Source organism: Loxodonta africana, chromosome 20 (assembly GCF_030014295.1).
Source record: "Loxodonta africana isolate mLoxAfr1 chromosome 20, mLoxAfr1.hap2, whole genome shotgun sequence".
Classification (NCBI taxonomy): domain Eukaryota; kingdom Metazoa; phylum Chordata; class Mammalia; order Proboscidea; family Elephantidae; genus Loxodonta; species Loxodonta africana.
Genome location: NC_087361.1, coordinates 25,831,480 through 25,858,867, shown reverse-complemented (window position 1 = coordinate 25,858,867; position 27,388 = coordinate 25,831,480). Strand labels below are relative to the sequence as shown.

The following is a 27,388-nucleotide window of genomic DNA, read 5'->3' as shown; positions in this document are numbered from 1 at the left end:
CCTTGGGAATTCTGATTCAGTATACCTAGGGGTGGCAATGCAAATTCTCAGCAGAGGGGTCAAACTGGAATGAACCGGTTTGAAGCCCTGGAAAATAATATCCAAGTTCCTGGGTGAAAGTTGTTGAAAAAACTAGATGATCACATTAGCCTGGCCAGAGTAGTCCCATATTACATTATAGAGCAGTGGTTCTCAAACTTTAACTTGTGCCTTCATCACCTCGGATTACAGGGCTCAGACAGATTTTCTGATTGAGAAGGTATGAGGCAGAACCTGAATTTTTTCATTTTTAACAAGTTCCTGGGTGATAGTGATTCACCTGTTTGGGGACTACACTGGTCTAGGGAATGTAAAGTTGAGAGGTATCAGTAATGTGTAGAAAAATCTTATCTCTGTCTTCCAGGTCTAGTTTCTCTTCTGCAAAATGAGGACTATAATTTTTACCTCAGAATGCTGTTGCAAGGACATTTTATGAGCCAATTGGTATAAAGTGTTTTTACATACAAGGAATCACTGAATATGTTATAGATATTATTATTATTGTTATTATTATCAAGTTCAAAAATCATGGTTGAGTAATTGCACCAAGCTCTGAATTAGAATTATATGTATAAACAAATAAAACAGAATAATCCTAAAGGAATTAATAGGTCGCTTGGGGAAAGACATGTAAACAAAGGATCTAATAAATACAGTGATAGATATATGAACTGGCCATTGTTTTGATATACAGGAAGCAGAGAAGAGCCCTACATTGTGAGTGATGTAACGGCTTAACAAAGCATTGATGAACATAGGCACTCAGTAAATACCTGTTAAATGAGTAAATGGATCTTAAACAATGAATAGGCACTCATATGAGTTGAGGGTGCACGGAGGTGGTATGATCTTCTAAAGAAAGGATCATCATGCTTTTATGTAAACTCATGTAATAGTTGTTTGAAGTAATTGTGAAACTCATGTGCAAGGCATGGTAAAATCATAAATAAGGAGGCAGAGGACAGGTCATAGAAAATCTTTTATTTCAGTTTAAGGACTTAGACTTTATTCTGTAAGCAATGATGAGAATTTTTTTTTTTTTTAAAATAAGATTTAAACAGGAAAATGAAACAACCTAAATTTTAATCTAACTCTGTTTTTCTTTTCCCCTCAATCTTCTGACTCAGAAACACTTTTGTGCCTCTGGGCAGCTCTACATCCAAAACTACAGGTGGTTTCACTGCAACCTTTAATCTTCTGAGTAGCAAGGGAGTCTGAATATTTGGCATTTAGTGTAGAAAATAAATGACTCTTGCCTTCCTAAATGTCTCTATCAGCTCCCTGAGAACTCACATTCATTCCATAGATAAGATTAGTAATTTGTAATTTGAGCATTCACTATCATAAAATCTTGAATTTTCTATTACACGTAAATAGCTTGTAGGCAGAATTCTATGACAACTCTCAATGACCCACACCCTTGTATTGTCCCTTCCCCTGAGTGTAGGAGGTCTTGTAATTATATCATTCCCTTGATTATGTTATCTTATTTGGCAAAAAAAAGATTTTGCAGATGTAATTATGGTCCCTTTTGAGTTAATCAAAAGAAGGTAATCCTGAGTGGGCCTAACATAAAGAATGAGGAGTCACAGAGACATTCTCCTCATGGCCTGGAAGAAAGCAAACAGCCGTCCTGTGATCTGTTTCTGGAGGCCACATGGTAAAAAACCTCTTGGAGCTAAAAGTGGTCCCCAGCAAATCGCTAGTGAGAAAACAGGAATCTCAGTCAAGGAAATGAATTTTGTCAAAACCAGTGAGCTTGAAAGAGGAACCCGAACCTCAGAGCCCTGGCTGACACCTTAATTCATACATTGTGGGAATGGAAAGGAAAGTTCTAGCATGCATATAATGAGATACATAAATATACGTTTTTGACTAGCTTTTACTTACTGTCAAAACAGCATTCCATATATACGTACACAGATGTATACACACATCAGCAGTACACATATATGTGTAAAAAAAAGATTACATATATATTATTCATTTGTTTATTTATTACTCTTAATCAATGCTTTTATTTTAAGGGTTAAAGCAAGTACACACTTCAATCACCCAGGAGTTATTGCCTCTGACTAATTCTGAGATTATAACATAAATACTAAAATTTGCTCGCATTTCATCTCTAAACTGCTGATGAAGAAACTCAATGTCTGCTCAAATTCTCCCCAAGTTATTTAAAAATTTTTTTCGTGTCTTCGACATGTGCTAAGAAACATTCCCCCTAGCCCCTGACTCTTCATCTCTAGCTTTTTATGGGCATGCACTTCTTTATGGTTATTGTGGGATCTGGGGAGAGATGGTCATTGATCCCGTCAGCTTTGGCTAATGAATATATTTTGACCCAAGAGGATAGTTTATAAAACTTATGAATCAGATCTTTCTAAAAATCATCCTTTAATCCTTTGAGCAACAGAAATTGTTAGATTCAAATAATTTCTCACAATAGTATAGCCAAATCGACATCTTAGTGTAGTAGTACCTGTGTTGTTTTTTTTTTTTCCATTTGCATCAGTAATGGGGGATTTATAGATAATTTATACTACTGATGTCATTCTAAAGTACAGTACATTAGAGTTGGATTGTAAAGTTCTAAGTTCATTTTTTGTCTACTATTTTATATACTAGCTTGAATTCTAAATACTCTGTTGTGTGTGTGTGTGTTTTAATAAAAATAGTCATTACATAGTCTTTTCCTTCCAAGACAGTGACTGTCTTATTTTTATTTTATCTATTTAAAAAAAAACTTTTTAAAGCATTATGTGTATACCTCTTGAATTACAGCCAGACAAAAGGTTAGTTATTTTTCCTTATTTATTTATTTTATTTAACATTTTTTTGAGATGTAATTCATATACCATCCAAGTTAACATTTACAGTATACAATTCAATATATTTAGTATATTCACAGAGCTATTCAACCCTTACTACAACCAATTTTAGGACATTTTCATCATCTCAAGAGAACCCTGTATCTGTAAGCAATCACTCCCTATTTTCCTCTAATCTGTTCCAACTCTAGGCAACCACAAATCTATTTTATATTTTTATGATTTTACCTATTCTGGACTTCTCATACAAATGCAATCACATAATATGTGGTCTTTTGTGACTAGCTTTTTAGCATAACATGTTCAAGGTTCATCCATGAGGTAACATGTAACAGTACTTCATTCTTTTTAATTGCTGAATAATATTTCATTGTATATGTATATATATATATATACCATATTTTGTTTATCTATTCATAAATTGATGAACATTTGGAGTTTTACAGTTTTGGGCTATTATGAAAAATTGTTTTTAAGTGCCATCCAGTCAGTTCTGACTCGTAGTAACCCTACAGGACAGAGTAGAACTGCCCCATAGGGCTTCACAGGAGTGGCTGGTGGATTTGAACTGCTAAACTTTTGATTAGCAGCCAAGCTCTTAAACAATAGTGCTTCTATGAAAATTCAAGTACAAATTTTTGCATTGAATTATGCTTCCATTTACCTTATTTATTTAACTGAAAAATGTATTTATTACTGGGTCATATGGTGACTCTGTTTTATCTCTTATAAAATGGAAAGATTGTTTTCTGGAGTGGCTGTACCACCTTCCATTCCAATCAATAGTGCATGAGGTTTTTAATTTCTCCACATTTTCACCAACAATTGCTGTTATCCATCTTCTTGTTTATACCCATTCTAGTGAGTGTGAAGTTGTATTGCATTCTGGTTTTGATATGCATTTCACTGATGGCAAATGATACTGAGCATCTTTTCATGTTCTTATTGACTATGTGTTTATCTTCCTTGAAAGAATGTCTATTTAGATCTTTGCCCATTTTTGTAAAAAAAATTGGATTATACTGTTTTAATACACTACAGAGTTGTAAGTGCTGTTTATGTACTAGAAACAGCTCCCTTTGCAGATACATGATTTGCATATATTTTCTTCTTTCTGTGCATTGTTTTTCATTTTCTTTAAAGTATCCTATGATGCACGGTTTTTGTTGTTGTTATTGTTATGTGCCATTGATCTGATTTCAACTCATAGCAACTCTATGTACAACAGAATGAAACACTGCCTGTTCCTGTGCCATCTTCACAATCATTGTTACACTTGAAACAACCACTGTGTTAATCCATCTCGTTGAGAGTCTTCCTCTTTTTCACTGACCCTCTTCTTTACCAAGCTTGATGTCCTACTTCAGGGGCTGGTCCCTTCTGATAACATGTCCTAAGTATGTGAGATGAAGTCTCCCCATCCTTGCTCCTAAAGAGCATTCTGTCTGTGTTTCCTCCAAGACAGATTTGTTCACTCTTTGGGCAGTCCATGGTATATTCAATACTCTTCACCAGTACCATAACTCAAAGTCATTGATTCTTCTGTCTTCCTTATTCATTGCCCAGCATAGGCATGCATATAAAGCAATTGAAAATACCAGGGCTTGGGTCAGGAGCATCTTACTTCTCAAAGGGACATCTCTGAAGATTAATGCTAGGCATTAATGCGCTGAAATGGACTGGTATTGGCTATTTTCAATCAGAAATCATATGGTCTACTATGCAGCAAATGACAAATTGAACAAGAATGGCATCACATTCATTGTCAAAAAGAACATTTCAAGATCTCTCCTGAACTACAACATTGTCAGCGATAAGATAATATACATACACCTACAAGGAAGACCAATTAATATGACTGTTATTCAAATTTACGTACCAACCACTAATACTAAGGATGAGGAAATTAGATTTTCACCTACTTTTACAGTCTGAAATTGATTAAACATGTAATTAAGATGCATTGTTAATTACTGGTGATTGGAACGTGAAAGTTGGAGACAAAGAAGGATCAGTAGTTGGGAAAAATGGCCTTGGTGATACAAACGATGCTGGAGATCACTTGTTAGAATTTTGCAAAACCAACAAACTGTTCATTGGTATTATCTTTTCTCAAAAACGAGAATGATGACTATACGTGGATCTTGCCTCATGGAATATACAGGTATCAAACTGACTACATCTCTGGAAAGAGATGATGGAGAAGCTCAATATCATTAGTCAGAACAAGGCTAGGGAAGACTCAAGACAGACCATCAATTGTTCATTTGCAGGTTCAAGTTGAATAAAATTAAAACAAGTCCACAGGAACCAAAGTATAACCTTGAGTATAAAAAAAAAAAAAAAAAAAAAAAAAGCCCACTCAAATTTAGAGACCATCTCAAGAACAGATTTGATGCATTGAACACTAATGACCAAAGACCAGGCTAGTTGTGGGATGACATCAAGGACATCATACATGAAGAATGCAAAAGGTCATTAAAAAGACAGGAAAGAAAGAAAAGACTAAAATGGATGTCAGAAGAGACTCTGAAACTTGCTCTTGAACATAGAGTAGCTAAAATGAATGGAAGAAATGATAAAGCAAAAAATCTGAACGGAAAATTTCAAAGGGTGGCTCAAGAAGACAAAGTAAAGTATTATAATGAAATGTGTAGAGACCTTGAGTTAGAAAACCAAAAAGGAAGAACATACTTGGCCTTTCTCAAGCTGAAAAAACTGAAGAAAAAAAGCAAGCCTCGAGTTGCAATATTGGAGGATTCAATGGGCAAATTATTGAACAATGCAGGAAGCATCAAAGAAGATAGATCGGAATACACAGAGCCACTGTACCAAAAATAATTTTTTGGTGTTCAACCATTACAAGAGGTAGAATATGATCAAGAACTGATGGTACTGAAGGACGAACTCCAAGCAGCACTGAAGGGATTGACAAAAAACAAGGCTTCAGAAACTGATGGAATACCAACTGAGATGTTTCAGCACATGGATTCAATGACAGATGCACTCAGTTGTCTATGCCAAAAAATTTGGAAGACAGCTACCTGGCCAACCAACAGGAAGAGATCCATATTTGTACCCATTCCAAAGAAAGGTGGTCCAACAGAATGTGGAAATTATCAGGTTTTTTTTTTTTTTTATCATTAATATCACACACAAGTAAAATTTTTTGAAGATTTATGTCAAAAATGGTCATAGCAGTACATCCACAGGGAACTGCCAGAAATTCAATTTGGATTCAGAAGAGGATGTGGAATGAGAGAAATCCTTGCTGATGTCAGATGGATCTTGGCTGAAAGCAGAGAATACCAGAAAGATGTTTACCAGTGTTTTATTGACTGTGCAAAGCCACTGGGATGTGTGGATCATCACAAATTATGCCTAATGTTGCAAAAAAATGGGAATTCCAGGACACTTAATTGTGCTCAAAAAGAAACTCTATATAGACCAAAAGGCAGTCATTCAAACAGAACAAAGGGATACTTCATTGTTTAAAACCAGGAAAGGTGTGTGTCACAGTTGTATCCTTTCAGCATTCTTATTCAATTTGTCTGCTGAACAAATAATCCAAGAAGATGGACTATGTGAAGAAAGATGGGGCATCAGGTTTGGAGGAAGGCTCATTAACCACCTGCTATATGCACATGACACAACCTTACTTGCTGAAAGCAAAGAGGACTTGAAGCACTTAGTGAGAAAGATCGAAGACTACAGCCTTCAGTATGGATTTCACTTCAACATAAAGAAAACAGAAATCCTCACTGGACTAATAAGGAACATCATGATAAACAGAGATAAGACTGAAGTTGTCAAGGATTTCATTTTACTTGGATCCACAACACTCACTCACGGAGGCAACAGTCAAGAAATCAAACGACGTATTGCATTGGGCAAATCTGCTGTAAAAGACCTCTCGAAAATCTCAAAAAGCAAAGATGTCCATATTGAAGACTAAGGTGTACCTGATCCATGCAATGGTATTTTCAATTACCTCATACGCATGTGAAAGTTGGACAATGAAAAAGGAAGACCAAAGAAGAAGTAATGCATTTCAATTACGGTGTTGGCAAAGAATATTGAATATATCATGGATTGCCAGAGGAATGAACAAATCTATCTTGGAGGAGGTACAGCCAGAATGCTCCTTAGAAGCAAGTATGGTGAGACTTCATCTGACATAATTTGGACATGTTAACATATACTCCATGTATATGTTATCATGTACCTAGAGACGGACATCATGCTTGGCGAAGTAGAGAGTCACCAAAAAAGAGAAAGACCCTCCATGAGATGGACTGACACAGTAGCTGCAACTATGTTCTCAAATATAACAACAATTGTGAGGATGTCACAGGATTGGATAACTTTTTTTTTGTCTTTTATACATAGGGTCCCTATGAGTCAAAGCCTAAAATATATGGTCACTATGAGTCAGAATCGACTCAAAGGCAATTTTTTTTTTTTTTTTTTTTAGCAACAACAAAAACATGACTGTATTTCTGTGAGATTTAAAAGGTTAAGGAGTCTCTAATATGGTATTGTGGTCTGGGATTAGATTTACAAAAGGATGTCATTTCCACTCCTATCCCCATTTTTTTTTTTTTGAGTTTTTGTATTTGTGAATAATTGGTAGGATATACTTATATCTAGTGAAGAGCTGTGTAAGTCAGAAAGTGGAAAAATTGGGTGAAACTGATAATTTCTTTTTTTTTAACTATTATATTAGTGGTACAGAAATAATAGCTAATAGTCACATGACTAGTGATTATTCAAAAGCAAGTGATAACTGAAATAAAAATTTTTTTGAAGGCTAGGTAATATCTCTCTTGGACTTTAACAAGAAATTGTTAACTAATTTCCTGAGCTACCGTAAGAGCCTGTCTCCCATACTCCTATACTCCCATACATACTATATATATATATATACACATATATATATATATATTATACTCCCATACGGTTTACTGGGTTCCCATACTCCTACTAAAGAGATATCCAGTGGGGTAAGGACCAAAGGGAGACTCAATATTGTTAAGTCTCAAACTGCTATTCTCCTAGGTATTTTGAACATACTAATTTCTTTTTAATATTTTAATAATATGTTTATACGCCTGTCTCCTTCACTGGACTAGGATTTCATTCCTTATTTGACTTTTTACAAGCAGAACCTGGCACTGTGTCAGACATGTCATAGGAGTTCAAACGTTTATAAACATAGAATTAATGAACTACTTTGGTGAAAGTGACCTCAGATTTTACCTTAGAGACTTTCAAAGGAGATGATCCTATTCCTTACTTGTTATTCTCATGAACTCAGCAACCAAGTTCTTAAAGTTCATCTAAGGTACTAAATTAAATAAATATTCAAATGTTGCTCATGAATCATCAATGCATGGTTGTACTAGGTCCAATGCCTTTGAAGAACATTGACTATTTACTTATAACTCATTTTGCTCTAGAAGGAATGAATGGATACAAAAATTACCAATTAACTAATGTAAAAATAATGATATTGAAAATGGAACAAAAGGTGAATTAGTGTAGAAAATTAGATGAAATGTGAGGTGATATTAGTAAGCCAATTCTTTTTATAAAGCTTCTAACATTTGCCAGTGGTGGATCACAATCTTTTGTTAATTCTTTCTAGCTACTAATAAGAAGAGACACAATCAGTTAATAATCATATCCACAAACCATTTTGCATAGAAAAAGTTCAACTTTTTGTAATACAGAGAGTAGAATGAAAAAGTTTATCTACGAGCCCACATGAAGTAGACAACATGCAGGAAGATTCATGCTGCTGATTCATATAGCACCCCTGAGTACAGACCTCTGGGGTAACATTTAATAACAATTTGATAAGAAGGTATAATATTCTGCTGGTCTGAATAAAATGAGAGAGATACAAAAAAAAAAAAAAAAAAAAGGAATGAAGCACCTCCCCTCCATCAATCCTCCATAAATACTATTTCTGTTATCTAAGCTCTTGATATCTATTAACAAGAACTGAATTTCAGTAATATTCTTTGCCAAACGGAACAGCCATACTTATTTGGCAGGTAATGATGGAACCATAGCTTTAAGAATCAGGATTGAGACTGCTATATTATGTATTGGTAGGTGCCCTCGAGTCAGCTCTGAGTCATAAAAACCCCATGTTAAGCAGAACTAAATGCTGCCTGATCCTATGCCATCCTCACAATCATTGCTATGCTTGAGCTCATTGTTGCAGCCACTGTGTCAATCCATCTCTTTGAGGGTCTTTCTCTTTTTTTGGTGACCTTCTACTTTACCAGGAATAGTGTCCTTCCCCAGGGACTGGTCCCTCCTGATAACATTTCCAAACTATGTGAGATGAAGTTTTGCCATCCTCCTTCTAAGGAGCATTCTGCCTATATTTCTTCCAAGGCAGATCTGTTTGTTCTTCTGGCAGTCCATGGTGCGTTAGAGATGCTTCACCAACGCCATAATATAAGGCTGCTATCCTCTTATAAAAGTTGAGTATTCTGAGAAGGATTTGTAAAAATCCACCACTTTCAGCCTGTAGTTGTATGAAGAAGTACTCAGACAAAGCTGAGATTTGCCTCAAGACTTCTTTTTGAGGTCTTCAATGCACAGATTAAAGTAGTTACCCAACTGTAAGTTTCTATCATATAAGACATGGCCTCACTATTTTTGGTCTGAAGAAAGTTTAGAGAAGATTTAAAACCAAGTGTTTACCCTTAACATCAAAGCAAAATGTTTTGTAAAACATCTTTTTAACACTTAACCTTAAGTTAAAAAAAAAAAAGAGAGAGAGAGAGATGTTCTCTCCAAGATTGTTGTTGTTGTTTTGTACTGTTGAGTTGATTTCAACTTATAGGTACTCCATGTGACAGAGTAGAACTGCCCCACAGAATTCTCTAGGCTGTAGTTTTTCCAAGAGCAGATTTCCAGGTCTTTCTCCTGTAAAGTCTCTGGGTGGGTTTGAAACGCTGACCTTTTGGTTAGCAGCTGAGTGCTTAACCATTTTGCTATGAGGGCTCTCCAAGTTTATCTCTCCAAGATAAACAGTAAAATATGCATCTATACTGCGTTGAAAATTTATGTCCCCCAAAACCTCAGAACATTTTAAATAGGTTTTTTTTGCAGATGTAATTAGTTGAGATGAGGTAATAATATTTTAGTGTGGTCTTTAAATCCTATATGACTGATGTCTTATAAGAAGAGGAGAGGATTCACAGAGACATAGACAAGCACTAAGGATAAGGTCATGTAAAGATGGAAGGAGAGATTGGAGTGATACAGCCACAAGCCAAGGGACACCAAGAATTGCCAGGAATCATCAAAAGCTAGGAATCGGCAAAAAGGATATTTTTCTGGAGCCTTCAGAGAGAACGTGGCGCTGCCCACACCTGGTATTCAACACCTTGCCTCCAGGACTGTAAGAGAATAAATTTCTATTATTTTGTGCTATCCATTTTGTGGTAATTTGTTATGGCTTCCTTAGGAAACAGATATAACTGAATGAGTTAGCCAGACATACTGATTTTATGTCAATTAAAAGAAATGATGGGGTGTCATATATCTTCTAAAAATGTTGTATTTAGTTTTAGGAAATTTAATATACAGAATTTATGTTGAGCTGTCCATGTCCAGCTTCATGCCCAGTTGTCCAATAAGGCCACTTAATTAAAAAAAAAAAAAAAGTAATAAATCCAGGTTATATCATATCATGCTCATAGTTTCTACTCATTGTGGAAGGAAGATATGTATCCAGCTCACTAACAATAATGTCAAACAATTAAAGTACAACTAATAACAGAGATGGGTGTTTAGAATATATTTCTTGATTTCTTCTACTAAAATTATCATCTAATCTGTCAAAAACCACTTTCACAAACCCTAACTCTGAAACTAATAGTAAAGTGCAAGCTCTAAACAAGCACCTATATCTGGGGTATACACTGAGACCCTAGAACCTTGCTTATGGCCAGAAAATTAAGTGACCAAACAGATCAGTAGCAGTCACAGAAAATCCTACATAAATCCCAACGTGTTTCTCCAAATGAGGAAGCAGTATATTACTATCAGTATGGGTTAGCCGTATTTAAGTTCTGACTTTTGCCCAGTGTGGACATTTGGCCTTGCACTTTGGGCGGTGTCTGATATAGAGGGTTACCATAAACCAAAAAAAGCCAAACCTACTGCCGTCGAGTTGATTCTGACTCATAGTGACCCTATAGGACAGAGTAGAGCTGCCTCATAGAGTTTCCAAGGAGCGCCTGGCAGATTCAAACTGCCACCCTCTTGGTTAGTAGGCATAGATAGCACTTAACCACTATGCCACCAGGGTTTCCAAGGGTTACTATAGGAGGCAGGAAAAGGATTTCCCTTTGTAAAAATGGTGGTATCATCTTCCCTGGTCTCTTTAAACCAAAAATTCCAAACCCGTTGCCACTGAGCCTATTCTGACTCATAGCAACCCTATAGGACAGAGTAGAACTGTCCCAAGGGTTTCCAAGCAGTGTCTGGTGGATTCGAACTGCCAGTCTTTTGGTTAGCAGCTGTAACTCCTAACCAACCGTTCCACCACCAGGCCTCGTGGAGCCTGTTTAGACAGATTCAAAATCACAAGTGAGGTAAACAAACACATCAGAATAGTTCATGACACCGATCCGGTGTAGTAGAACCGTTGTAGAGACAAGCAGCCTCCTGGAGAGTTTCATTTAAGAGGATTAAATTTTCTAAAATCCAGCTCAAAAATGGCCAGAAACTACAGATATAGAGGCAGGTGACTCTGGTGATTCTAAATCTGGGCAAGGTAAAAATAGAAGTATCTCCTGAGATCTGGCATTTTTCAAAAAAGATTTGAATGTGAAAAAGTCCAGATGACCTTTTTGCCTGCTAACTTGACCCAGGGATTTTAAACATATTTATGCTGGGGGCTCTAGCCATCTAGCTCACACTCACATCTGCCGTTCTTTATCCCCCTTTGGCATTTGATGAGATAAAATTTCTAAATCTTGAATATAAGTAGAATGCTATTCTATAATCAAAGTCTCTTAAAGGAGCAGTCACATAAAAAAAAAAAAAATATCCTGCATAAATTCTAACATACTTCTGCAAATGAGGAGATAATATATCACTATCAGTGTGGGTACCTGTATCTAAGTTCTGGCTGTTTCCCAGTTTGGACTATTGGTCTTGCATTTTGAGTGGTGTCAGATACAGTACGCTACTTACTACAGGAAGCAGGAAAAGGATTTCCCTTTGTAAAAATGGTGGTATCATTTTCCTTGGTCTGTTTAGACAGGATCAAAATTCTTTGAGACTTCACCAAGAAATGTTCAGAAAATGGTATCATTTTCCTGGGTGTGTTTAGACAGGATCAAAATTCTTTGAGATTTCACCAAGAAATGTTCAGGAAGATAATATTCTTCAACTAGTGTTCTGAAGGAATTTTCCTAGACCGTTTTTCTGAGCATTTTTTTATTACAGAAAATCTAATATATACAAAGTTCTCAAAATAATATAACAAAATACTTTCTACCCATCGCCCAACTTCAAAATTATCAACATCCTACTATTCTTTTCTCACTATCTCTGTTGCCCACTCAGTTGCTATTATTACCAATTTTTTTCCAACTCTTATTTTTTTCAGGTAGAGTTTTCCGAAGTTGAAATAAAGTATCTCTAACTATCCAATTTTGACAAAATAAAAAATCGGAGTAATTGTTATCCTTATCTTGATACTGAGCATTTCTGTCTTCCCCAAAAGCTCCTGTGTATCTCTTCCCAGAAAATTCCCAACTACCACTCATCAAAAGCAACCATTGTTCTGATTATTTAAGAATTGGTGTGTAAATACCTAGAAATTCCATTGGGAGAAAATGGAAGAGTGGCGGAAAGGGTATGGAAGAGAAGGAAGTTTACGAATACCTCTGTTTATCATTTGTCCTTGATTTTTGCTAGTCAATCCACTAATATATAATATTATAACATCTATATTTTGAAAAACGTGAAAAAAGAAAATATATATTTTTAAAAGTAGTAAAGCTAGAATGGTACCTTAGGAAGGGAGGCAATTAAAAAAAAATAGGAGTGGGGGGGGGAAGAGTAAGCCTCTGAAGTCCTTGTTTACCTCTGGTTTTAAGTGTGCCTCCAGCGTCAATATATCAGCTACACCCTGGCTTCTCAATAGCAGACGCTCAGGGCATAACCTCTAATGAATCAGAATCTGCATAACAGTACCCTCAGGTGATTCATAGACACATTTCATTTTGAGAAGCCCTGCTCTAGAACACAGTATAATGTACTAACATCCCAAAGGAGGAAAAAATAAAATCGTAAAAATTTGAAACAAGATAGAACATGGAACAAGAACACATGAAATCAGAAAATTAACTATAAAACACAAATACAACTTATATTGGTTCTATAATGAACGCATCAGCTATTTTACAAAAGACAGGAACCATGAAGAAAGGTAGCTTGTAAGTACCATTTCCTGAGTGCTTGTTTGGAGAAGAGGATCAGAATAAAATATAGGAAAATATATTAATGTGGGTGCTGCTTAACAGTTTGTTTCTGTTCTTCTTATGACTCCTAGTAACCCTATAAGCTGTCACATACAGCTAATATTAAAAGCAACAAATTATACTTTTGTTTATTTTATTTGGATGATGCTCATTAAAATTTTACATTATATACAGTTGCTATCGGATTTTATGTTTCCAATTAGTATTACATTAAATGATAGTTTTATAAAGAAAACAGCTAAAGAAGCAGATGTGTGGATTCTTACAATCACAGCTGTCACTAAAATTAAACAATTAGCAGGGAATATTTTGAAATAATTTCTCATATATTGTATAACGTAATTACAAAGTGACTTGTCAAGAGATCTAAATTTTCTCTACTGCTGCTTAGAGCTAGGAACAAGAGAACACTAGGTATAGATTTATAGGACCAAAAATACAGAGGTAAAATGTAGATGACATTTTTATATAAATCTGAGACATTCAAAAGCAAAACAACTTTTTAATTTTTTCTTATATTAGCAATGAAGTATAAATGCATCTGTATTATCATGATTTATTTTAACTGTAAGGAACACATTTCGTCTCTTATTCTAATGTAACTGAGTTTGATGAACCTAATTTTCAAATGAAAAAATTCTCAGTAACTGAATTTCGACAGCAAAAATGAGATGAGTTATGTCATACACATACATGTTAATGGACAAATCCTACATAAAAGCTCATTTCCTACATGGTGTATTTATAATTAAAGGACAAATTTGATATTTTATGCTTCCTTCCCCCTTTCCAAATGTAAAGGATTTTTCTTACTTTCAAAAAACACCTAATATACATAAAACTCTCTCGTAGTAAAATATCTTAATTAGGTAAATTTTGACTTCCTAATATGTAAACACAATTACACACATATGAACTTTTAAGAATGAGGCATAACATTTATCTGGCTTTATTTTTTACTATTAAATATTTTAATTTTCTTTTTCTTAAAATCATTCAATATGATAGCAGTACTTCTCAGGAAATACGTAAAACTCAATAGGCAATACAAATGCCCACAGGAAATTCAGAATTACTTTCAAAGTCAGATCTTTGTATAAAATACCAAAATAGGGAAGCTGAACTTAGATTACTTGTGTTCGTCATACAGGACACCGGTAATACATAGCTTTTACTGTTTTAAATACCCATGATAAAAGTACATAGTAAAGTCAAGCATTTTAGGCGTTCTATGCAAAAAAAAAAAAAAAAAAAATTATGCAAAATAAGCCATTTTTGTAAAAATATAATTTGTCATTTGATTTGGAATAATGTGACAAATAAAACTGTAAGAGAACCAGACACATTTTTCCCCTCGAGTATTTTTAAGATCTTACTGTAATGATATCTTAACCTTAGCCTCTCGTTTTGGTTCCTAATCCGTTAAAATTGCCCACTACTTAGCAGCTACTTCAGATTTGAGAAATTTCAAATTAAATGAAAATATTACTAAAGATCTTTTCCACAAAGAACAAATAATCCCTAAGTATGCCATTGAACAGTGAATCTGAAGTATGCACAATAAATTTAAAAATCGATAACTGAATCTGCGTCTTGAGGAAAGCATCTCATTCACGCTGAAATGGATTCCTTAGCCAAGCAAGCGGCACTTTATCTCAATGTGAATTTCACTGTAAAGGTGTATTAGCTATTTAAAATATTCAGATGAATGGGCACTTCTTTTCTCTACCAAATGTGACAACTCTCTCAGATTTTCTCTAGAGGTTTATCTTCACCTCACATTGTTCTTGTTAAAATCATCGCTCAGGTATACAATACTTTCTATTATGCATGACCAGGTAGTTGTGAATTTACCTCTCCCAACTGTGCTTCTGGCTCAGACAATTAAGATTATCTTTCAGTAAAACTGAAGTCTAGAAGGAGACTAATTTAGTAAAATGGCCTGCATTTTTCAAATGGAATAGAAAGAAGTATTGTCTAGTTATAATCTAGGTGAATTTGAGACAAAGGAATGAAAACACTGTGTCGCGCCCTTTTATTTCTGTATTTTTCTCTTAAAATTAATTTTTGAAGCAATTATATTTTTATTTGATTAAGTTGAAATGCATTAAATGTTAAATAAATATTTTTGTTTTTTAATTGTGCTTTGCATGAAAGTTTACAGCTTAAGTTAATTTCTTATACAAAAGTTTGTACATATATTGTTACGTGACTCTAGCTAGCACCCTCTTCCTGTCCACACGGAGTTTTCCGTGCCCATTCAACCATCTCCTGTCCTCTTCTCTCTTCTCATCTTACCTCAGGACTGGAGCTGCCCATTAAGTCTCATGTATCTACTTGAACTAAGAAGCACACTATTCACAGTTATTATTTTGTTGTAGAGTCCAGTCCCGTCTTTGTCTGAAGAGTTGGCTTTGGGAATGGTTTTAGTTCTGAGTTAACACAGAGTCTGGGGGCTGTGCCTGCTGAGGTTCCTCCAGTCTCAGTCAGACCATTAAGTCTGGTTTTTTTTAAGTGAATTTGAGTTCTGCACCACACTTTTCTTCTGCTCCATTGTTTTCAGCTCAATGGTTAAGAGCTCTGCTGCTAATCCCCAACTGCACCTTGGAAACCCTATGGGGCAATTCTACTCTGTCCTATAGAGTCTTATCAGTTGGAATAGAGGTGTGAGTCAGAATCGACTTGAGGGCAACTAGTTTGGGTTTTTTTTTTTTTTTTTTTTGCCTTAAATATAGTAAAAAGGTGCTTTAAGTATTGGCTAGAGTAAAAGAAATCTTTGAAATTGTGAAAGACGATGTCACAGAATTTTAAGGTTCATATTTTATTTTCAGATGTAAAGTACTTAAAAGAAGAGGATGCAAATCGCAAGACATTTACTGTCAGCAGCACATTGGACTTCCGAGTGGACAGGAGTGACGACGGAGTGGCAATCGTCTGCAGAGTAGACCATGAGTCCCTCAATGCCACCCCTCAGGTAGCGATGCAGGTGCTAGAAATACACTGTAAGTAAATACTCCTTCTTACTTTTCTCTGCACCAAACCTCGTCCTCTACACTCACAGCCATTCTAATATTACCTGATTGCAGCAAACGTACAGCAGTATCTAAAGTGAAAGGAAGTAAAAATACACTCATTAGTGTTAATCATATTCAAAGAAAAGTAGTCCTTGTATGAGTGTCATCCTTGACAATGAAGAAAAATAAAATAAATATTATAAGATTAAAATGCCTATGTTCTAAATAGTTGCTTTAGGTATGTATGTATGTGGGCAGATAAGTAATAATTTTGGCCATCAGCCTCGTTATTAATAATACTATTAATTGAGTGACTCCAATGGGCCAAGTGCAGTGCCGAATGCTTTACTGGCATGATCTCATTCAATCCTCATAACAGCCAGATGAGTAGTTCCTCTCAGTCGTAGTTTACTGATGAAGACACTGAAGGGTATAGAGATTGAGTCACCGACTCAAGTTCACACAAGTAGGAGATGGTATACTTGCAATCATGGCATTTTTAGTACTTATCAAGGTCCTGGGAAACCCTGGTGGTGTAGTGGTTAAGTGCTAACCAAAGGATTGGCAGTTCAAATCTGCCAGGCGCTCCTTGGAAACTCTATGGGGCAGTTCTACTCTGTCCTATAGGGTCGCTATGAGTGGGACTGGACTTGACAGCAGTGGGTTTGGTTGGTTTGGTATCAAGGTCCTAGAAAAAATATTTATAAAAATGAAAGTGAATGAACTGAAATATGTATGCTGTAGAAAAGAACAGAAGACAGGAGCTTATATTTTCTGAATTGCATTTCTCTATTTTCCAGATATTGGGGATTTGTTTTTATCTATGATAAATTTTTTTTTATATTTTTTTATGATAAAATTATGGCTTGAGTTTAGAATTTGAGTATGATATGATGTTTCATTAAATCCTAAAACAGTAAATTTGAATTAATGTTCTACTAAAATGTCTCATTGCATTTTATGTTCATTTATTTATGCAGCAAGTATTCACTGAGAGCCTACAATGTAGTAGACACTAGGCACTGAGCACTCAGATTACCCATAAAAAAAAAACAAAAAAAAACCATTACTTTCAAGTTGATCCCGACTCACAGCAACCCTATAGGACAGAGTAGAACTGCCCCATAGGGTTTCAAAGGAACAGCTGGTAGGTTCGAATGGCCCACTTTTTGGTTAGCAGCTGTAGCTTTTAACCACTGGGCCACTAGGGCTCCACTGAGGTAACAGCAGTGCATGAAAAAGAACAACAATAAAACCATTTGAGGTTATGGCCAAGTTTCAAAATCACCAATACTCCAGCCAACAAATTCCAGATCCATTCTAGAAAAAAATGAAAGAAAAACATATTAAATAAATAAATACAACATAGAGCATGTTACATATTGATAAGTGCTATGGGCAGAAATGAAGCAGGGCAAGGTGATAAAAAGGGCAGTTGGAGAGGTGGGTTTGGAGTCAATCAAGGAAAGTAAGCGAGTGTGTGTGTGTGTGTATGCGTGTATTGCAGAGGGAAGAGAACCAAGGTCCTGAGGGAGAAGCATGCCTGTTGTTTTTATGTTGCTAGGAACAGCAAGGAGATCAGTACCATCGGAACAGGGTTGACAGGACAAAGTAGAGTACTAGGAGAAAAGATCAGAGAACTACCAGGGGACTAGGGTTTTTTTTTTTTTTTTTCCACCTTTTTATAAAATATCATCTGATTATGACATGCTCATTTTTTTTTAATTATTCAGTTTACCTGTCATTGGGTTTATTATAATATTTAAAAAATTTCTATTATACTGGGCCAATTTTTTTTCTCATGTTCTCGTCGAAGCAGATTCAGAAACAAGCATATTTTACAGCCCAAATTGAGATTGTCTCTAAATTTCAACTTATTTTCAGTGTGACCTTGAAGAATAGTACTGAAACTGCTCAAGCTTCGTTTATAATCTGAGAGATCATTTCTGTGAGGGTCATGAGATACTTAAGTAAAGTACATGTGATCCAATAGACTTTCAATAAATGTCAATTTTCTTCCCTTTTCTATTTCTTATTCAATTGATAGGCTTTTCAATATATGGAAAATTGCATAATTTGATATATTGAAAGGACCCAGCTCATCAGTTTCTTTAACGTAACCTTTTTTATACTTGTATAAAAATATAAAGGCAAGACTTTTTAAAAATCTAATTACTAATTTAACTGCAATTTCTAACATACAATGAAAGAAATGAACAAAATCAAGTCATGATGAGTTTAAAGTTTGCCAGCCAATGATCACCAGAAACTTACCACTAGTAAAGCAAAATTAGATTTATTGGTTTGCTGTAGGAAGAGATAATCGCAGGGTCTAGGTAAGAAAAAGCTAAAAAAAAAAAAAAAAAGTTGCTGTCAAGTCAATTCCATTCTTAACAAGGTTTATTATAGGATTTAGGCTTCTGCTGAATATTCTAAAGAGAGTTATGGATTGGGTGCTGGCAGAACTGGGGGCAATTCAGTGATTGGTTATATTGTGAACTTTTGTCTAGAAGAAGTACTAAACCAAGTCAAGAGTTAGCATTACAAAGGCAAGATAGTCAATCATGCCAATTTCTGTGGTTGCCGAGTATCTTTGTCTTTGTCTTGTTTCAGACCTGGTTGTGGAATGGACTTGTCTTTGTCTTATTCTATCCCAGTCACAGGAGTGGCTTTATCTGATCATTGTTGATATTCCTTAGAGTTATGCTTGTTGGTAATATTTCAGCTTAGCTGTCAGATGGCAATCGCCAGCTCCCAAGGTCATTTTTCACTTTCTTTGGAGTCCAAAATGGAACTATTGTGCATTTCCTGGGTTCTTTTAGCTGTTCATCATATTTCAAATATGCGTTATTAAGCAATACTTCATGGAAAAAATCAATAGATTTGTGTATTTTTTTAAGAAAGTTTTACATTGATAATTATATACTTGTAAAGGCTGGTCAATTAAAAATAACAACTTATTACTATCATGTTTTAATAGGCAAGTGGCTGGAAGGCAGAGACCAGATCTATTTAAAATGATTTTTCCTAGCATCTAGCATACCATCATTCAAATATGTGATGTTAATTAAAACTAACTGATGATAAAGATGAATGTCCCTTTAGGGTTGTGAAACATTCCCCAGAGATGAAAGAAGGAGTGGAGGGTGGGGGAGGATGCATGATGCAAGAGTCAGCAATAAAATTAAAGCAAATTGAACAAATTGTGTGTGGTCTTTATAAACATCTCAGAACAATGACAACAGCATCTTGATGGTTGTTTCCGGAGAGAATAGATCATGACTCCACGTGGTGGAAAGATATTATGGATTAACTCATATTCCTCCAAAATATGTGTTGGAATCCAAACTTGTCTACCTATGAATGTAATTCCATCTGGGCATAGTGTTTTCTTTGTTAATGTCAAACCAAATCATTGTTGTTGAGTCAATTCTGACCCATAGCCACCCTATAGGATAGAGCAGAACTGCCCTACAGGGTTTCCAAGCCTGTAAATCTTTATGGAAGCAGACTGCCACATCTTTCTCCCACAGAGCAGCCGTTGGTTCGACCAACCTTTTTGTTAGCAGCTGAGTGCTTTAACCACTGTGCCACTAGGGCTCCTTCTTTGCTATGCTAATGAGGTCATATCAGTGCAGGGTGTGTCCTGAGCCTAATTACTTTTGAGTTATAAAAGAGCAGATTAGACAGAGAAGCAACACATACAGGAGAAGGCAGATGCCACGCGAAGATCACCAATGAGGATCTTCCCACAGAGCCTTCCCCTATGGCAGGTGCACTGAATTCAGACTTCTAGCCTCCTAAACTGTGAGAGAATACATTTCTGTTCTTTAAAGCCACTCACTTGTGGTATTTCTGTTACAGCAGCACTAGGAAACTAAGACAGTGTGATACAGAAATTCCCACGGATGTAAGTGGGTGAAGTAGAAGTAGATTTGGAAAAGGAAGAAAGTGGTTCCCTTACAATTTATGGAGCGTAAGTTTAATGTCCTCATTGATTTCAAAAGTTTCTGTCATGATTAGCCACAAGGACTAACCCAATTAGAGAGAGAAACATTTAGAATTTAGAATCCCAAGTGCAAAGGAGCTGCTATCCTTTTCTGAGGTGAATGGCAAAAGTAAATATTTATCTACAATAATGGAAACAGTTATGGCTACCAAACCAAACCCAGTGCCATCGAGTCGATTCTGACTCATAGTGACCCTTAGGACAGAGTAGAACTGACCCATAGAGTTTCCAAGGAGTGCCCGGCGGATTCGAACTGCCAGCCCTTAGGTTGGCAGCCGTGGCACTTAACTACTATGCCACCAGGGTTTCCAGTTATGGCTACAGGAGATATTAAAAACCCAGTATTATTGTGGGAAGCCAAGTATAATGAGCATAAGCAAGGAAAGTTTAACTCTTAGCACCAAGGAGCTTTGTGTAAAAAGTAGTAGAGCTAAGAATTTAAAAACCCCTAATCTGTGGTAATCCTGTGATAAACAATTTAGGATGCACCCTTTAAATTAAATCACAGAAACATTTATTTCTTTATAAAATGTTAATCATGAATTTAAATACTGTCGCTATGATAGAAGAGAGTACTTTTAAAACTGAAATTAAAAAAAAATGTAATGTGTACTTTATCATTATGGACCAGAGATATTGGTAAGTTTCACCCTATTTGTAACAGCGTACTTTGCACCTGAGCAGTGCAAAAAGCCATTCTCTTAGAGATGAAAACTCTAATTCATCTCCCTGTTTGTACACAGATCTCTCTGAAACAATGATTTTTATTTGTCTGATTTAATTTCTTTAGGAAAGGATTGGATGAGTCAGAATTTATTTAATTCTCAGTAGGAATAATGTATCTGTACTAACAAAAGAACTATGCACAAAACACAGAAAAGAAGAAAATATGCATAACTGGATGTTCATCTTTTATATGTGCCGCTGACAAAAACTACATAAAAACCAACTCTTACTGAAAATGAAAAACCCAAGAGACAGATTAGTAAACTCTTTCAGAATAATGAGTGTTCTAAGACAGCATTTTAGTACTGTGACATTGAACTACAAAGGTGGAAGAATAGGAGACCAGATTATAAAAGTGTTTGCGTATATGTGTGTGTTAAAGTCTGTTTTTTTATATAGTTCATCTAATAGTGAAGTCTGACGTTATCGTTAGGATTTGTTTGGTAGTTCATGTTTAATAATGGTGCCATGCTTTGCCTATAAATGTAACTATTTGTACATGCTTGTCAGAACTGTTTTAAAATAAAGGAAATAGTTAAAGTTACCAAGAGAGGAGACCCTGTATGTAAGCCTTAACAAAATTAATCTGAACAACAAAAAAAGAGAGGGAGAAAGGAAGAAAGGAAGAAGAAAAGAAAGGAAAGGAATGAGGGAGGCAGAGAGTGAGGGAGGAGGGAAGGAAGAGAAGAAGGAAGGGAAGGAGGGAGGAGGGGAAAAGGAAAGATGTTAAAATTGCATGTTTAAATGGGATCAATTAGGTTAATTATGAATGAAAATAAATGCGTTATGTAAATTGAAAATAACAGAAGAATTGTGAGTTCATTGTTGTTAAAATTGTATCTTTAGAAGGAGTTAAATGGTCAGTCTGCTGTCCTGACCTTTTTCTGCTTGAAATTATATTTCCATTCAAGGTAGCATGCAAATGAATAATACAGTTAATCCATTTTCTGCCTAACAATTTGCATTATAGAATGTAACAAAATATTTGTAAAGAGATGCTTTCTTTGTTTTGCTGTTTTAAATACCATAATTTTGTGTCTAGAGCCCTGGTGGGCACAGTGGTTAAGAGCTAAGGTGAGCTTAGGCTGCCAACCAAAAGGTCGGCCGTTTCAATCCACCAGCTGCCCCTTGGAAACACAGTGGAACAGTTCTACTATGTCCTGTAGGGTCACTAGGAGTCAGAATCGACTCAATGACAATGGGTTTGTAGTAAATGAGTTCTGGACGCTATACTTCTGCTACTTTTCTGGACTTTCATGTACTCAATCAGTTCTCCCTTTAGTTCCACTTAATCCAGTAAAATAGATAAAAATAAATAAATACACAAATAAATAGATAAAACTCTGGTTATAGTAGAAGACATTCAATCCAGGTGTGTTTGGGTATTTTAAGTATGTTGTTTTTATTTTCATTTCCACTGTAGGTATACAGGATACAGAACAGAAATATTTTCAGAAATGGGCAGAGATTCTTCATCCAATGGAGGTTTTAGTCGTTTGTTCTGTTTTACTTAAAAAAAAAAAAAAAAAAAAACAATTGTTCCCATCTACTCGACCCTTCTTTCAAAAACCTGTATACCTCTCTTGCCTAGGACAGGTTATTTTAAATTGCCCTGTGTTATATCAATCATGCCCCCACTACTTTTCTATTTATTATAGAGAGCATTTCATTAAATGTTTCAGGCTATATAGGTTTATTAGACAGGAAGGTGAATGTTCCAAGTAGTGTTTTAAAATAACCATCTTTCTCATCTGACATCTCATTTGTGAAATGCTGATTATCTAATTGTCTTTTCTACCAGAAATTATCTATAGTCTAGAGTCACAAAATGCAAAAGCAGCCATGAAAGGTGAAAAGAAAACTATCTTACTTTCCCAGAAATTAAAGTGTTTGCCTTACTAACAAAATGGCTCATTTATACCTGGGAATGCCATAGAAGAATTTTTAAGAGCCAAAAATAATTGCACAAAGCTTGTAGAACATATGCATGATATAAGCATAAAGTAATCTATGTAGTTTAGCAAAAAGCACATTTTAAGTACATTAGTAAAGGTACCCTAATGTGTGACAAATTATAAGAACACAAAAGACTTTTAATTTCTTTCAAGGAAGATAGAATCATTTGTAATATAACCCACAGGAAGGTAATACTGGCACATTTTGCTCTAGGAATATGAATTTTTTTTTTCTTTTATCAATATTAGGAATAGTTTGTTTAGTCTCTTCAATATCAAATTATCAGAAGTAATAGAGTCATGAAGTATTTTGAACCACTTAAATGTAGAGGTTCAAATAGTTCCTCTAATGTTTCTATTTCATTAAAGCATTTTTGTTCCATTTTGTTTTATTAAACCTCAGTGACGGAGCATATATATGTGAGAGTGCAGACTGCAAAAATTAAAATAATAATGATAATTGTATTTATTGTATGTATTCTAAAGTAGCTTTTACTAATTAAGCTTATAATAAAGTATGCATTTACAAAATGGTTTAGAAGTTTTAAAACTCTATTAAACATGCAAATTATTTTTGTAAAGAGACAATAAAAAATAACACCAATATTTGGTGCTAAAATTTAGAATGTATAGATAGTATAGATGTCAACATATCTTTTATAAATATTTTTGTCCAGTCAATTTAATAGAGAATAAAACAAGGATAATAAAATGAGAATGAAAGGATTTGAAAATCAAATCCATATAAAAATATTTTAACTTTCAAATTAGTGGCTGCAATGCTAATAACTAAACTACTACTAAAGGGACAAGGTTGGTAAATCCCACCTTTATTGCTAGCTGTGTGGCAAGGGTCAGCATAAATCCAATTCCAACCTAAAAATGGATCCAGGCTCCACCTTCCCATATCTCTAAGTTCTTCATCATCAGCCACCTCTGTGGCACTTTCTTCTCACCTTAACTACCAGAGTTAGGTCAAAACATCCCTGGCCACTGAGGACCAGGTCACTGGGTACTAACCCAGTCTCAGGAATCTGACAACTCCCTGCATTTCAGACCCTGTCTGTCTCTCTCTCCCTCTAGACCGCAAGCTAGAAGGATTCTACCCTTCATTGACTGCCTGTGCAGACTTTCTCTGTTACCCAGCCACCCACATGTGTCTTCACGAGTTAGGACTTTGTCCTTATGACTGTCTGTTCAACCCTCCTTTGAATTAGTCAATCCAAACCAAGTCAGAGTTTCATTTCTCCTGTGGGTTGGTTAATTTTCTGAAATGGCTGGCAAAATTCAAGGAAACCATTACCTAAGGTACGGTTACTCATTTATTATAACAAGAAAGGATGCAAGTAAAGAGACACGTCAGGCAAGATCCGGGAGAGTTTCCAGCAGAGGGTCACCATTGTCACTAAGGACAAGCCACCTTTTCCCATTCATGGATGTTCTTATCAACCCAGGAGGCCCCAAAAGAGGAAGCTCCAAGGTCCAGGATCTCTTAATCAGTGGGATCTGATACCTATGCATAACTGGGCCTTACTGCATAGTTAGGATTGATGCGATCAGTGAATCTGCATGACTGCATCCTTCTCCACCTCTTCCTGAGGCTGTTGCCGGGGTGGTGCCCGTGTAGCCCCCTACTTACTTACCCGTGTTTATGTGTAGCCTGGCTTAAGATAAAAAAAAAAGTAAGATTAAAAAAAAAAAAAAAGATAAGAGCCCCTTAATTAAACTGTCCTTTTTTCAGAAACCAGAAACAAAAGGCCCAACGGATTTTTTTTTTTTGTCCTATAGTGACTAATTCCACTTAAAAAAACTATTTTTTAAAAAAAGATGAATATGGACTTCTTTTTATTTCGTCAAAGTTATCACGTTTAATTTCCCAGTGCTTTGCAATGATTCTAGTTCTATTTAGTGAATAAACTGTAATACACACACAAACACATTTCCAAGAGAAAATGAGTGATTAGAAAAAAATAGTATATTAATATTATTAACATATTAATAATTAATATATTAAATCTGGTGGCGTAGTGGTTAAGTGCTACAGCTGCTAACCAGAGGTTCGGCAGTTCAAATCCGCCAGGTGCTCCTCGGAAACTCTATGGGGCAGTTCTACTCTGTCCTATAGGGTCGCTATGAGTTGGAATCGACTCAACGGCGCTGGGTTTTACTGGGTATATTAAATCTTATTGGGTTAACCCTTGATAAAACAGGAAAGATTGACATTACCATTTGCCATCTGGATTTAAACAGACTTTTAGAAATTTTCTTTTAGATTTTAAGTAATTTTTTGAAAAATTTGTACACAAAAATAGAGAGTGAAGACCAAGATTTTTGACATTTAAAAAATAGTTTAAACCTAGCAATGCCAAACTTTTATTCCATGTTTTCCTGGGGTTTGGTGGTATAAATATCCAAAATAGACAGTAGGCTTTGTATTCAAAAACTGATCATCTACTGTCATGAATGATCCTGGAACATTTTCATCTTGTAAATACTCAGTCCAGATTTCAAATACATCGCTCCTCATTATTGCTTCTGGTTCTTCTTGCATTTGCACTGTCAGGATGCAGTACTTAAAAAAAAAAAATTGGTGATTCATACTTTTATGGAAGAGGACAAATACCTTTGCTCCATAATTGCAAAACATTTTCATTTTTAAATTTATAAGTACCAATTAAAATGAAAAAATCGAATTATTATTTTTATTTCTTCACCTTCATTGTTCATTACTTTTAGCAATTATCTGCCTATGGACTGTATAAAGTATATTCCTATGCACAGACATCATAAAAGATGAAAGAATTTTGTCATATTTCCTTGTAGCAAAATTGAATGGGTACAAAATATTGTTTTATAGAGTCCTTCTTTTTACTTACTTAGAAAAACATTGTTCACCCATTGATACTTGAGTTTGATAAAATTCATCTACAATATCATTATTGCAGGCTTCTATTTTGCCATCATTATTAGAGTCTTGAGGGCTATTATTTTCTTTCTGCATTTATCTAATAATTTTAAGACCTCTTCCTCTGATAATTTCTTTTTCTTGCCATTCTGAGCTGAAAAGGAAAGATTCTCGTTTCTCAACTGTGATCATAAAAGCTAAAATAACAAAGGAGCAGAGTTACAAAGACAGTGATATGTTTTCGGATTTATTTTATATCTCTATGAAAGAAAATGCAAAACTCTGGCCAATCTTGAAAGCCAACAGGGCTTGGACAATAGCGATGACTTATATCACTGTCGCATCATCCTTCTATACCACCGTTGTCCCATAGCACCTTTTACTAGGATACAAATGTTTTCTATCTGACCCAAAACACCAACCAGTAGCTCCACGTGGCTATTCAACACTTGAAATGTCACTCCTAAGGAACTGATTTTTAAAGTTTATTTAATTTCCATTGTTTTACATTTAGATTAAGTAGCCACATGTGGCTAGTTGTTAGTATAATTAAAAAGTACAGCTCTAGGTGATTTAATGATTCCTCCATTTTCTCATTACTTTATTCCTTTTAGCATAGTTAAGGATCGTCGATGATTGTTATTTTTAGGTGGTGCTGTCCAGTTGATTCCAATTCGTAGTGATCCTACATGATAGACTAGAACTGCCCCACAGTGTTTTCTAGGCTGCAATGTTTACAGGAGCAGATTGCCAAATCTTTCTCCCACAAAGCCACTGGGTGGGTTGCAACCACCAACCATTCAGATAGCAGCCAAGTACTTAAATTACTCCATTGGGCTTTCAAGGGTATAATCTTTATGGATGCAGGTTGTCATGTCCTTCTCTTGAGGAGTGGCTGGTGGGTTTAAACTACCAAACTTTCAGTTAGCAGTCTAGTACTTAACCACTGCCACCAGGGCTCCTTTTAAGAAATATTACAACACTAAAATTTCATTAGCTACATCTGGCGGTATAAACAGTTAATGAGGTTGACTGCTAACTGCAAGGTTGTAAGTATGAGTCCACCCAAAGGCATCTTGGAAGAAAGGCCTGGCAATCTACTTCTGAAAAATCAGCCCTTGAAAATCCAGCATAGCACAGTTCCGCTCTCACAGGCATAGGGTTGCGATGAATTGGAGTCAGAGTCAACTTGAAGGCAACTGGTTAGCTGGTTAAAATTTCATATTACATCTTAGATTTAGATAAGGGTCAAATGTTTTCATATCATAGCTGGAAGGTAGAATGAGTTTAAATCTATTTTTAAAAGCAAATTTTCTCTTTGTCTTGTGGAGGACCACTAATAAAGAATAAAAAACATGAAATATTAATCCTTATACATAATTAGAATTG

General features: G+C 35.4%; 1 protein-coding gene across 1 annotated transcript in view; it reads left to right on the top strand.

Annotated features, from left to right (window-relative positions):
• Positions 1 to 27,388, top strand: part of CADM2 (cell adhesion molecule 2) — a 183,231-nt gene that overhangs the window by 25,835 nt on the left and 130,008 nt on the right. The window contains exon 4 of the mRNA XM_064273481.1: positions 16,222 to 16,392. Coding sequence (XP_064129551.1) covers positions 16,222 to 16,392 — 171 coding nt within the window. The remainder of the gene's footprint in view (positions 1 to 16,221; positions 16,393 to 27,388) is intronic.